This window comes from Cardiocondyla obscurior, linkage group LG07 (genome assembly GCF_019399895.1).
Source record: "Cardiocondyla obscurior isolate alpha-2009 linkage group LG07, Cobs3.1, whole genome shotgun sequence".
Classification (NCBI taxonomy): Eukaryota; Metazoa; Arthropoda; class Insecta; order Hymenoptera; family Formicidae; genus Cardiocondyla; species Cardiocondyla obscurior.
Window position 1 is genome coordinate 9,112,096 of NC_091870.1, and position 14,244 is coordinate 9,126,339.

A 14,244-nucleotide genomic window follows, 5' to 3' on the forward strand; every position below is an offset into this window, starting at 1 on the left:
CTCTCCACTCCGATCTGGAGGACTCGCCCTGACCGTCCTCGTACGTTTCTCTCTTTCCTATTCATTTCTCCTCTCCTCTCCTCTCCTCTCCGCTCCATTCCACGCGAGAGCGAGTTCGATTTTTGTTACGACCGTTCGACGTAAATTTTACTAATCTTTCCAGCCATCGTAATTATACGTAATTATTTCTTAGGCGATATATGTTAATGATAAGAGCGGCACGAAGAAGTAGGGGCACGTGTACGATTTGCGGTTCGCGATAGAGAGAAACTATGGGCAGAGAGGAAAAAGGAAATGTTAAGTCAACTCACGTCTTTGCTCGGGACGCAAAGCGGCGTTCCTTCCTTGATGATTCCAGCCTCGACCATCACGCCGATCACGATCGGATCCCTCGAGTTGAATACATACTGAAATACGAACGGGCCCACGTTTAAAAAAGCTTCGAGAGTTCGGAAATCGCCGGAAAGTAAAACCAGCTTGTTCGAGAGCGTCTCTCTCTCTCTCTCTCCGTATTAAATTAAACTCACCTGCGGTAGAATCTTGAGCTTGCACGGAAACACGGCGATATGCTTGTTCTCGTCCCGCTTGCGTTGCTTCAGTTCCTCTCTGTAATTAGTGAATTTGTCGAACAGGTGGTAAATAATATCGGCCTGGAAGATCTTGACACCCAGGGAATCCGCGAGCTCTTGCGCGTCCCTCTCAATTTTCACATCAAACGCGAGAATTGTGGCATACCTGCGGATTAATTAATTTAATAATAATTGATTAATAATAATAATAATAATAGTTGACTCTTTTCAATATGGTATAAAAATTACATCTGGAATTTTTTATTTTCTATCAAAATCAAAAATAGAAAAGGCCAAAGTAACACTCGTTTAAATTTGTTCACTTTTTGGATAACATAAAAAAATAATAAATCGATCATCTAGATTGTACTCACTGGCTATCGTGCTCCAACATAATGGAAGCTTTCATGACATCTTTCTTGACAACCGGTCCGATACGAATTCCAGAGTACTGTAAATAACAATAATAAAAAAAAAAATATCGTTAACGAAAAAGAAATATTGTTAAACGCAAGAGAGAGATACGAAACAGCGTCGCAAGTCATTACGCAAATTGCTCCGATTTTGCTCGACAACGTGCAACGACTGTCTCTCTCTCTCTCTCTCTCTCTTATTGGCAACATTATTATTATATATTTTCTTACGTTACGTTATTTCGCATATTGTTACATAAAGTGAAAAAAGGCAGGAAGGAGGAGGCAGAGTAAGCGATTGCTGTAACAATCTAACGGTCGGAAGCGCGAATCGCACTCGTCATCTTTTAAACGCGAACCAGTTTCTTGCGGGTAATGTAACTTTTCATCGACGTTGATATTCGTCACGCGTGACCACGCGGATGCGCAAAAAGTGCCTCGCAATCCATTTGCTCGAATGAGGAGTAACCGTTTCGAAGATAAACGGGCAAGTTACGAGTAGTCGTTGAACGTTAAACAAATGATATATCAAATCTCTCTTAGCTGTCAAGAAATATATGTATCCCAAAAGAATTATTTTAACGCAAATTTTTTTTTTCTTCTTTACGACTGTCATATTTAACAGGGAATTAATTTCAAAGAGAATACCCGTAGAAATTTTTACAAGACTTTCCGTCGGAACGTTACAGTTATGGACCGTCATAGAATTATAAGTTTAAATGCTACGGCTAGTCTCTGCATTTCATTTTATAATTCCGTGATGGTCCACAACTCCTGTGACGTTATATCATAGCAATTGTTCTCTGTGCGCGAGCAGTTAAAAATTTCTTTTCGGTAAATGTAACGCGCCACGTTTCGCAATCCATTTGGACCGTCTACGTTCAGCTGCCGGCGACCGAATCTCTGGAATCATTGCCACCTAAACGCCGCGGATCCCGTGGATCTCTCCATGTGTACAGATCCACGTGTGTATATACGACTAGACAAAAATAGCCCGTGACGCATGCATGCCTGCCGGATTCGGCCGGACGATGCAACGAGATGGGACGCGACGCGACACGTTGAAATAAACGCGACGCAGCGATGCAGTCGCAAACAAGCCGTTTCGCGGCTTCACCGAGAAAAGCCGCTCCGTGCTTCGCGGAGCACCGTAAATCCGCCCTGCTTTGGATTAAAGTCGCTCGAGGTAGAACAAGCGTTACGGGATACACGAAAATAAATAACCATTCGAGATATCCAGAAAAATCTTTCGATAAATCTAGCAGATATATCGCGATCGCAAATCTACATGTATATTAAGAAACGACAATTAGTTGTAGCATTTTTTTAAAGCAAAAATTTATACCTTTAACGATTTCGTTATTTATGGATGAAATAGCATAATATTACCGATTAATTAAGAACACATACAAGTTTATTTTCGATAACTGCTAAATTATATCGCAGGATATTACATTCCGTCTCAATCATCAGCCTTCTGATCTTCACTATGATTACACATGTGCGTCTGCTTTCCGGTTTCGAAACGGATATCGGTTACTCGCTGCCGATGTGGTCAATGTCTATAACACGATACTCGATATATGGGATTAATTGCCGCGTTAAGAGAACTGCGATAGAGTTAAACACACTATAAGTATAGTGTAACTTTCAGATTTTATCTTGCATCGCGCGTTCCTCTTTTACTCTTTATTATTCATTACTCTCCGGTATTTGTGCACGTAAACAAGATCATTAAACATATATACACATAATTTATATATACATATATGCATGTATAAAAACGGCTTGTTCACTAAAATATATATGATAAATAATAAACTTTAAAATTGTGCAAATTGTAATCCTAAAAAGAATTTGTAGTTTTTTTTTTTTTTTTTCTAGAATAAAACAATATCTCCTTTTCTTTTCTTTTATAAAAAAAAAAAAAAAAAAGAGTACTACCTACCAAAGTTATATACATATATTAATACTTAAATTTGAAAAAGCAATCTATAATACATATGCATTTTAAATGCACGTCTGTTTCTCTCTCTCTCTTTCTCATTTTCATTTCAAAGCACCCTCACGAACCCCATCCACCGCGACTGTAACGATAATTATTCTTACAGGTATACAGACCGTGTACAAATGGTAGTTCCTATTTACGGGCCAATTCTCGAGCCGAGACCAAGCTGCCGACGAAGGCAGACGATCAAGAGGGAACGAACGAACGAACGGGCAAATGAGCGGAAGATGATACATTCCCGAGGACTTTCCTAGATAAGCCGGACTTTAGAACTTCCGACGGGTGTTGCATTTCGATCTTAATATCAAACACATTATCGATGTATTCTTTCTTCTCAGTTCTATTTATTATACGTTACATTTCCTGATCTATAAAACATTCAAAATAAAGAATAAAATTTTCTTGTCAATTTTTATGTTCAAATTTAGTTTGTATTGTAATATTTCAGTAATTTAGTCCAACTCAATTGTCGTAAAGTTTCCATTTTTGTTCGTACACGAAATTAAAATTCGTAGCGAGTCGTGAGTTGACGATCCTTAGCTTTGGAAGAACGGATGCTCTCGAAGAAGAAGAGGCTAGAGGATGGGAGGTGAGAGAGGTACCGTGGTAAAAAAAAAAAAAAAAAATTGAGTGCGGGGAGAAGGAAAGAGACGAGAGATCTAGGACGACGAGAGAAGGCGGACATGGCAGATGTTGCCGACGAAAGAAACGCCGCTGGGATAAGCGGGAGGAAGTTGAGAGGAAGAGTAAGACGGCGAGGAAGCGGGATGAAAGGGGGCCCAACGCACGGTCCGGAGAAGAGGAAAGAGGAGTTAAAGGAGGGCTCGGGGGATCGGGGGGAGAGGACAGCGAGGGAAGAAGGGCGAGAGGTGCTTCCGGCATTTAAAACCAGCCGTCGGGGGCACGGATCCTCTTTAGCCTCTCCTCGTAACTGCGGCACCCTGCGTCGAAGAAGGAAACGCTAATTTATTAAACTCTCCTCTCATTTCGCTCCTGCATATCCTCCCAGCGCACGCGATTAGCATTACCGAAGGACGAGTAGTTGTGGCCTTTTGGTGAACTTGTGGTTTTTTGTAAATTAATTATTATCGACTGTATCGATAACGCGACCGCACGGTAATGATCGAGAAACAGAAACCTAGCTAGAGAGAAAGAAAGCGAGAGAATGAGAAATACTCCTCGTGACTATTTTTTCATCCTCTCGTATAGTTAATTTTAAATTAACTTTTATATAATATATCGTAAAAATTAATAAGGAAAAAAAGTAACGTACAAGGGTTAATGAGAAATATGCTTGGAGAAAAATTATGATATGAATATATGAAATACGTTTACATCTCTAGTCTAAAGACAAACCGTTAACCTAGCACCTAGCACGATCAGTCGAGAAGAACTTGGATAAAGGAAATTTAATTAAATAGTGGTTAGCGCGATCCAACTTTCAGAAATAAATTCAAGATATACATGTTGATCTGCACTTTTCTTCGATTGCTTTATGAAAATGCGCTCGCGACGTGGCGAAGCGTGCCCGGGTGCTCGCTCGCACGCATCCGCTCCCATGTCCCCGGTGTATGCAGGCCGCGCACTCATATGCCGCGGTTAGAAACAATGTGAGGAAACGAGCCATCTTTTCCTGCTGCACTGGCACTGGCACTGGCACTGGCACTGGCACTGGCACTGGCATCGGCATGGAAGAGGAACGAGCGCGCTGCGCTTCCGTCCGCTTGTTACGCGAACGAGCCAGGTAGCTCGCCTCCGATGGCTCGCCTCCAAACCCGGCCAGAAATTCTTCAGAATAGCGAAGAATTTCTCTGCCGCCGGAAGTCCCTGACAACAAAACAAACTTGAACATTTTTCTCATTGTACTGATATTCGCGCGCGTTCCAACATTTTTGACAGATTCTTGAAAAGCGAGCACCCTCCCTTCCTTCCTTTCTTTCTTTCTTTCCTCTGAGGTTCGACCTGTACAAAAGTAGTTTCAGCGGACAAAAAAATATTGTAATTTATTTCGAAACTTATTGGTATCGTTTCAAAGGAACAGTGCCCTCAAATGGGCCAAAAGGGCTTGTAGATCAATGGATTTTCGGACACGGCCGATAATAATAAAGAAAAAAAAAAAAAAAAAGGGAGGGAGGGTAATTATCAAATGAAAGACAGATGACGGGAAGCCAGATCGAACTGAATAAGCGAGAAATATGTTGTCGACGGCAAAACGGAAATTCTAATTATGGATTGTGTAATTTGTTAGATAAAAGTTATTGGTACCTTACGTCGTGGTTAAGAAAATGCATTAGTCTCGTTTCGAGGAAACTCGGGGAATGTCGAGCCGGGCCGCCTTTTCTTAGCCCATAACTGGCGTGTAAGAAACCGCTGTCGTGCCGAGCGTTCGGAAACAATGTAAGGAAGCGAACCATCTTTTCCTGTGTTGCACTCGCATTGAATCGAAGCCGAGAAAACGGACGCTCAGCTCCGTACGTGTAATTTGGAAGAAAATCAGCCGTCAACGTATTAGGCAACGCAAAGTTTGTCTTTAAATGAAATCAATTAACGCGGAACGCGCGTAACCGAGACGTTAATCGTGCCCTGATTGTAAAAGAGCAGAGACGTCGTACTCAATTAACAATGGCGACATGTGTATATACGCGTTCGCAATAACAGGCCGAAGTGGTTTACATGTGACCAAGGCAGTGCCTTGAAAAACATCTTGATGGTCGCCGAGTAATCTTGACCTAAAGACCCTACGTTGATTCTTCTCTACGTTACTCATCGAAAAGTTTTACGACTTCCTGTTATCGAGCGACAGGTATTAAAAAAAAAAAAAAGACTGAAAAATATATTACATTCCCTTGTAATGGCTATGTCTAAAGTATACCTCTCAGCGTTACTCCGTCAAGCCGGAACGTCCCTTGAATATTTAATAAGACGCCACAGGTACTCGCCGTTCGCGGTGTCGAGCCTGCTCCGTTCTTTCGCGAACGTAACCTCTATTTCCGCTATTTCTCGCGTGGTATTCGTTGATGAAACTGCTACGATTCCTGAATCCCTGCCTGCTCGTTCATTCCTCGATCCGTCCACCCACGGTGTCCGCGCACCGAGTGTGGGCAGTTTCCTGTACGTTGATCACGTATTCCTTTTTTTCCTTCGGCCTACACACGTCCGCGAGCGCGAGCGCGAGCGCGAGCGCTCGAGCCTCCATATTGGCAAAAACGAGGCATTCCGAGAGCGAGACTTGAAAAGAGAGAGAGAGAGAGAGAGAGAGATCCTCTCTCACTCGCACACGTACACCCGCACGCGAGCGTTCACGTATGAATTTAACCTACCAACCTTTCTCATCCCTTCGCCTCTTCGTTCTTCCTTCTAGCGACATCGACTTATTCACTTTACGATACTTCGATTCCTTCCCTTTGGCTGTACCTTCTGTCCTTTTCACACCGCGTCTCTGTGTTGCACGTGAGCAAGTGTCGAGGACAGGAGGACAAGAGCGGTGGAGGGCAAAGAGAAGGAGAGATCGTACGTACGTGCGTGCGTGCCTCTCGTGTGCGTGCGATAAAACTAACGTCACGGAGCCACGTGATGGCGGCAACCGCAGTGGGAGAAGCCCATTCATAACCCGAGCAAGGACAGGCTTAAGGCCGTTTCGGACGGTTGTTACATCGAGCCGAAGATGACAGGAATTTTTTTTTCTTTCTCTCTCTCTCTCTCTCGCTCTCGTCGCAAAACATATTTTTCAACGGATAATCGCCTCAACGATCCGAAATGGCAAAAAAATATATACTCTTTGGCGGAATCGTTTCTTCCCTACGGTCATTATAGCTGGAGCTTGTTATGAATGATATCTCCGCTCCGAGATAACGGGACATTTTTGCCATTCTCTCGCCGCGATGCTCTTATGTAAATATACAAGTCTGCCTCTTCGCGATTATACGAGGACGAGTTAGGCGCGATTACCGCTGGGACTAGTCGTTGCGCGCCGGATGACGGTAACTTCCTTGTAAATAATACATGCGATTCATACATATATGCGTGCATGCGTATACCAAATACAATACCTAATACCTATAGCTTTTATATCAACGATCGACACGAATCAGATTGCAGAATGTCAACTATGTTTAGCAAACGTTATCGATAAGGATTTGCGTACAATCGCCTCATACGATAGATAATCCGCCTTTATATTGCGAATGATATTCGCTAACAAGATTTTACCTAATTACTTTTTCTATGTATATTAGTCGTGATACATAAATTATAAAATGTTGGAAAAAAAGAGAAATTGAAAAATGTATACAACACCCTGTAGAAGGCGTGCCTACGCTCGTCGTTGGACAGCACGGCTGATAGCACGATGGATCACGGGTACAAGCACCGTGTGCGACCAATGAGCCGTATCCTGCTAAACTGTTAAGAAGGAAGTGGTTCGTTGCTGCTGCTGCTGCTGTTCTCTCTTCATCTGTCTATCTAACTACCGATCTATCTGTCCGTCTCTCTATTTTTCTAATCCTATCTATGATGCACCCTCTTCGATATGCATATGCCGTATTTATTTATTTGTTTATACATTTGCGAGTCTCTCAGTTCTTTTCAACGCAGAGAATATAAGTTGGAATCGCAAAAAATATATATTCGATTAAAATTAAGTTTCTTTGACGATACAAACCAAGTTATTTTTGAAATTATTAAGATAGCATATTGCACTTATGTACGTAGATAAGTTTAATAAACACTTACATATTGACTTTAGTTGCTGATAAGATAATAATCAAGGTATATCAAGTGGCAATGATATCATTTTATACGAAGATTGTTGAATAAATATTTAGTAAAGGAAGACGCAGTATCGGTATATGATACTTTTATCAGTACTTTCATTTTAATGTATGAGGCAAGAAGAGTATGAGACAATAATAATACAAAGTATTATATATGAAATATCAATGGCAAAATTATCGGAAATCATATTACTCAATGCAAGTGATTATATAACGTGATAACGATTACCATTCATTTCTTTAGCTTGTATCTTCAAAGAAGCCTTGAAATTATGACGTCAATTAGACAAACTTTATTTCTCAATAATTCTATACACGATAATGATCGTGCAATATATTCAATGTTCATGAAACGCATCCTCGATCGATAGTCGGAAGTAAAAAAGAACCGTATTTTACATGCAATAATATACGAATGCACAAGAAACAAAAAAAAAAGAAAAACTGCTTTGTAGATAAGTACTCACCGGTATCTTGCTGCTTTTCAAAAAGTCCAACAATGCTTCAAGAGCTCCCAAAGTTGATGCCTGAACGTACACTCCTCGTTCAGCTAACCGTATGTTTCCTAGAGCACTCGATAGTTCCTTTGCTATCTCTTCTTTCATAACATCTACTTCATCTGGTTTTTGTGCAACTTGCAGATTTAATCCTATATGCGAATATCAACTCGTATCATTTGTTCCATTCTTTAGAACAAATATTTAAAAAACACATGTATCTTATGTATGTACGAAGCAAAAAATTAAACTTGTTAATTTTAGAAATAAATCACATACCAGCAATGGCCTTTTCTAGATCCTTGGCAGCAATTTTTACCCCTTGAGCAGCCTTAACTTCACGATGTTCAATATATGCATTCTGCAATAAAAAAATACCTATAGATGCAATAATAATATAATTAAAAATTTATGTTACAGAAAACAGGATGTCGCGTAACTGTGTAAGAATAACGAACTCAATTGTCGGTAATATAAAGAGAGAAAAAAAAGGAGAAAAAAAAAAAAACCTACAAAAGGAGAAAGAAGAACTTATTGGTTTCAAGAATGATTGATGATACATAAGGAGTAATAATAGCAATAATATCTTATTATTTTCAAGTTAAAAGATTAAGAGATTACCTTAACTCGTAATTCCTTTAACGGCTGTGGCATAAGAAGTGAGCGAATTTGTGTTACGATAGGCCCGTCTGTACCAGCGATAATGACTGTATCACCTTCTTTTAACATGCCATTGACTAGAATACAATCTATCGTAGTACCAAGTCCGGGCAATGCTTTAACTTCTAATACGGTGGCCTGCAGTTCTTCGCTGTACATCAATCTTTTAGCCAAAGGACCTTGACAGGCGTCAACTATTAACGCCAACAGATTGCCCATACCTTCGCCTATGTATCGTATAATAGTGTAAAAATTAATTTAAATGCTCTAAAATTCCGATATATTTGTCTTTTGTTTGTATGCCCTTACCTGTTATGGCACTGGTAGGAACTAATGATACGTATTCTCTAGGATCTGGATTTTCATAATACACTGCTGCATTCAGGCCTTGCTCGGCAAATTGTACAATAATATCCTTTGATCGCCTCTCAAATTCTCGTTGGGTATTAGATTCTTGATTCTTTACTATGTCTTGTACATCCTTACGATTCATGGTCTGCCAATCGTATAATCTAAAAATTTATTTAATCATTTTTATATTACAGCTTTATAGTAATTAATCTCATAACACAGAATGTAAATTATTGAATTACAATTATATAAAAGTTATTAATTATTTAATGTAAAATCACCTGTCAATTTTATTGAGAGCTACAACAAAAGGACATTTTTTTGCTTTTAATAAATTGATACTCTCTATAGTTTGCGGTTCCAACCCGTGCATAATATCTACAACTAAAATGGCTATATCACAAAGAGAAGACCCCCTGCTCCTGAGATTACTAAACGATTCGTGACCAGGTGTATCTATGATCAAGAGACCAGGAATTTTAAATTTCTTTTCAGCAAACTAAAAATAAAAAGATAATAATTAATGTTGTAATCAAAATTTTCCTTTTTATTTATTTATTTTTTTCTAAATTAGACCTTTTTCAATTAAACAGATACTTACGCCCTTTACATATTTCGTTGAATCTTGAATAGCTTCGATCGGTACATTAGTAGCGCCAATTTGTTGAGTTATACCACCAGCTTCCCCATCTTGCACATTCGTTCTTCTCAATTTGTCCAAAATCTTTGTTTTTCCAGTATCGACGTGTCCCAAAACACAGACAACGGCGGCTCTTAGATTATCTAAAGATTTTTTCTTCTCTGCCTCTATACGGCGATTTTGAATTCGTTCTCTTGCTCGTTCTTTTTTACGTGCGGCATCTGGTATTTTATCCTCTATTTCACTATCTTCATCGCTCTCATCTGATAATTCCGATTCACTTCCACTTTCGCTTTCTGTGTCGCTTTCAGATAATTCTGTTTTTTCTAGTTCAGTCGAGGCCGACACTTTTTGATCAGGTTCTTTCACTTTTTCAGGTGTCTTGAGAATATCATCTGGTTTATCTGAAATTAAAATTTAATTACTATAATGTATTATACAATGTGATAAGTTTCTGGACTATATAGTTTTATATTCAAAGCAATACCTTCTTCTTCTTGTTCATCATCGGTGGTTTCAGCATCCCACGAATCTTTAACATCGTCTTCTTCTTTTTTTTCCTTTATCTCCTTGGCTGGTTCGTCTATAATTTCTACTTGCACTTGAGCCGCAATTGTTTCATCATCCTCAATTTTTTCATCTTCTTTCTTTTCTACGCTAACTTGTTGTTTTATTTTATTTGGCCTAATTCGTGTTCCTAAAATAGTTTCAATAATTAATACGACTTTAATTTCTTTACAAATATTTATTAAAAAAATGTATGATACCTGGTCTAGGTTTTTTCTCTCCTACATCAGGTAAATCAAAACCTTGAGCTTTAAGTGCCTCAAGCATCGCTTGTGCCCTAGCTCTATCTTGTTTTTGTTTCGTTGTTAAAAGTTTTCCTTCTGCCTTCAATCTTTCTTTCCGTTGTTTCTCTTTCAGTTTCTTCTTTTCTTTGCGTTCTTGTTCAAGTCGTAGCTGTTCCAATCTTGCTTGCTCTCGTAATTCTTCTTGCTTTATCCTTTCTTCCTCTTCACGTTTTGCTTTTTCTTCCTCCTCTTTTAATTTCTTTAAAGCTTCCTGCATAGCAGCAATAGCTTTTTTTCCAGGTCCTTTACCTATAACAAAAATTTTATTAAAAACATATACAAAATATATATATATATATATATATATATATATATATATATATATATATTATTTAAAAAATCTAAGGTATATTAATAATAAAAATTACCTTTTTCTTTGGTTTCTTCTTTACCACCTTTTTTCTTTTTCTTTTTCATACTATCATCAGGTTCAGTAGCATCACCTTCAGCTTCAACCCTATCCTGATCCTTCTTTGCAGATATAACGTTATCGTCTTTCTTTTCATCAGATACTACTACAGTTTCAACATCTTCTTTTTTGTTACTTTCCTTTGTAATTTCCTAATTAATTAATTAATTAATATATTTTATTAATAGAAATAATAAAAAAAATTTTTTATTTAAAGTTTTATAAAAATAAATTGTAAGTTGTAAATATCTTAATTTTTTCTTACCGCTTTTTTTTGAGCTAACTTCTTTTGCTTCTCCCTCTCTTTTTTCTCTTTCTTCTTCTGTGCTGCTGTTTTTACAGTACCAACTTCCATGTCAGTATTATGTTGCGTATATATGTTATATATATTTAAATTTGATTCTACAATGTCATCGTCCACAATTTCATCTTTTACATCATTCTTTTCAGTCTTTTCTTTCTTTTTATCTTTTTTTCCTTTTTTCTTTTTATCTTCATTGTCAATTTTTTGTTCATTTGGTTCTGTACTATCTTCAACTGTATCATCTAATTTTTCTGAAGATTTCTCTGCAGGTTTTTCTACAGGTTGATCTACAGAATATTCCAGTGCCAACTCTGCCAATACTTGCTCAATATCCTCATCACTATCATTACGCTTTCTCCTACCTATTATTGCAAAACACAGATATTGTCAACATATAGAATACAACAAGCTAAATCTATCATAATTTTATGTTAAATTTTTATATAGATGTAAAAATTATATTAAGTTTATAACATCTTGTTAATGCAGCCTTTTTATATGCAGCCTAATTCCATGACGTTATCTAACATTAGACATTAATAGAACTGCGAAATATAGAATTGCTGCCAGATTGGTTACGATAGTTCTTAAGAAGAAACATTGGACGTTCACGAAATCGCGTAGGTGTTACGAACAAACGTATCGAGTGTCATAATCGCTATATGCGGTACCGAGAAGATGACAATTCGATGTTGAAGCGTCAGGATCGCGATTGAGGTTAGATCAAAGCAGACGACACTTGCCACATCAGAGCAGCAGCACGCGCGTACATATGCTAATTCGCAAGACAAGGTTATTTAATCTGACAATGCGCTCGTCAGCAAGATCGCATATGCTCGTCGCCGAGCGGAATATTTTCATCACCTTTCTTGGCCTTTTTCGGCTGTGACTCCTGCATCCTGGCTCGCTGCTGCGATCGACCGTTTAGTTCAGCTTTCTCCCCGAATGCTCTACCTCACGTTTGCCCGTCAGAATGGCTCGACGATCGGTTCGGCCGCCAGGAGTGCGTATGTTAATCTTGGAGCGAAAAACAACGTGGGATTCACGTGCTGCTGATGATAAGTCATGCAGACGCAGGAAAAAAATGTCTCTTACGGAATCACCACGAGCGACCCGGCCTCGAAAACAGGGCGGTATATGCACAGCTGCTGGCACGCAGATGCAATCGCACACGCGTGGTAGTAATTCTAGCGGCTGCTTCGCAGAGGACGCTCCATCTAGTGCGTGTCCGTGTCCTCTTGTTACGTCACGTCTTCGGCCAATCAGATGCTCCAATTCAACAAGAGCCCATCGCTGATTGGTCATATTGGTTATACGTCTAGCAGTTTTCTTTAACGTAGAGAAAGTATATAAGAAAGTAAATGACGCATGCGCTTTGTAATGTCTAATGTTATTATTCTAATTACTTGATGATGATGATGATGATTTGTCTGAATTACTTAATTTATTCAGTTTATTTCTGCAACACGTACATACATGTGAAACAGCTTTTTGTGACATCATCAAGTACTTGTAGAGATTTCGTGACACGACGATTAAGCTTATTAGATTTTTTTTATGAAAGTTATGTTGTAAATATTTGAAATACATATTAAAAATATTGTCGCATTCTCCTAATAGGTACACGTATGTACACGATATTAGTTTTCTCACAAAAATCTTGCGGATTTTTCAGGCACAATTTACATAGCGAAAATGTTACTTGGAATTCTTATATTTATATCGCGCACCTCGTAGAAAGGTAATTATTGCTCGCATTAAGCCTATGTGTATGGACGGATACTTTGCTAAAGGCAGGCATATAAAAACATACATAATCGGTAAGAACAAGATTGGTGAGATCACCGTAATAATAACAGTAGTCTATCTCTTAAAAGTCTATCTTAAGGGAAATCTTAACGTACATTATTCCTACGGCGAGTATAAATTTTCCGAGCATGCATGCCCTTTGTATTTTCACGTTGCGCACGAATATTCAATAAATAGCACGCACATATTTACAGCTGAATTTTGTAAGGTCCTCAAAGAAATTGATCTATTACTCTATTAATATTTGCGAAAATTAAAATACAATGTTGGACACGTTTGGCAGTGTAACACTTTGCATTTGCAACAGATTTGCCATATTTGGTAACTCCAACTTCTTAATGTTATTAATAGAGATTAAAGTTTAAAAAAAAAAAAAAAAAAAGCTTTGATTAATTTGACGTACACGTCGCTTATCAAAGAAAGAGCAACGAATGTACATACGTTGTTAATTATGATGATAAGGCTGCATTTAATTTCACAGCTTTATTGCAACAAAGGCAACAAGAATTTAGTCAAGTGATTCTTTTTTCTTTTCACAACGCTTATATCGTCAAAATTAATATATATATATATATATATATATATATATATATATATATATATATATATATATATATATATATATATATATATATATTCGTCTCCACTCGATCGATTTCTGACGATAAATATCTATCGTCTAATATTGTAATGCTTTATATCTAAAACTTTTGTCAACGTATTTATAACAAATTCGTAAATACTTATTTTATCGTAAAAAATTCTTAACAATCGATTTTCAAATTATTTACGAGCGTTGTCTCCGACAACTTAAAGGTGGACGTCACTTAAGCAACGAGTGTCGTTATTAACAGTCTCTTAAATTAGCAGTATTAAATACCACTTGGACGTAATTGGGATTAAGTAACGTATCGTTGTAATAGACAGTTATCCTGTTTGGAACATCTAACAACGTGTGACG

At 38.0% G+C, this 14,244-nt stretch overlaps 2 protein-coding genes and 1 long non-coding RNA gene across 5 annotated transcripts in view; 1 reads left to right on the plus strand and 2 right to left on the minus strand.

Moving 5' to 3' along the window:
* The window catches only part of Eif5b (eukaryotic translation initiation factor 5B), a 25,189-nt gene extending 12,485 nt beyond the window's left edge, over positions 1-12,704 (minus strand). Inside the window, exons 1-15 of one of the 3 annotated variants that reach the window (XM_070659575.1) lie at positions 12,570-12,704; positions 12,339-12,491; positions 11,436-11,836; positions 11,130-11,322; positions 10,678-11,010; positions 10,398-10,607; positions 9,872-10,314; positions 9,552-9,769; positions 9,229-9,431; positions 8,881-9,146; positions 8,539-8,620; positions 8,230-8,411; positions 944-1,020; positions 528-735; positions 312-407 (exon numbers count right to left, since the gene is read on the minus strand). In XM_070659575.1, the coding sequence (XP_070515676.1) occupies positions 312-407; positions 528-735; positions 944-1,020; positions 8,230-8,411; positions 8,539-8,620; positions 8,881-9,146; positions 9,229-9,431; positions 9,552-9,769; positions 9,872-10,314; positions 10,398-10,607; positions 10,678-11,010; positions 11,130-11,322; positions 11,436-11,836; positions 12,339-12,372 (2,946 nt within the window). In that variant the 5' untranslated portion in view covers positions 12,373-12,491; positions 12,570-12,704. Of the gene's footprint in view, positions 1-311; positions 408-527; positions 736-943; positions 1,021-8,229; positions 8,412-8,538; positions 8,621-8,880; positions 9,147-9,228; positions 9,432-9,551; positions 9,770-9,871; positions 10,315-10,397; positions 10,608-10,677; positions 11,011-11,129; positions 11,323-11,435; positions 11,837-12,338 lie in introns of all 3 variants that reach the window. The other 2 variants (XM_070659574.1, XM_070659576.1) reach the window with 2 other exon arrangements.
* On the plus strand, positions 1,521-3,399 carry LOC139104226 (uncharacterized). The gene is made up of 2 exons (XR_011546009.1): positions 1,521-2,168; positions 3,094-3,399. It is a non-coding gene; the product is annotated as an uncharacterized lncRNA (long non-coding RNA).
* Positions 12,685-14,244, minus strand: part of Bark (protein bark beetle) — a 17,711-nt gene continuing 16,151 nt past the window's right edge. Inside the window, exon 30 of the mRNA XM_070659578.1 lies at positions 12,685-12,803. The gene's annotated coding sequence lies outside the window, so the exon portion shown is untranslated. The remainder of the gene's footprint in view (positions 12,804-14,244) is intronic.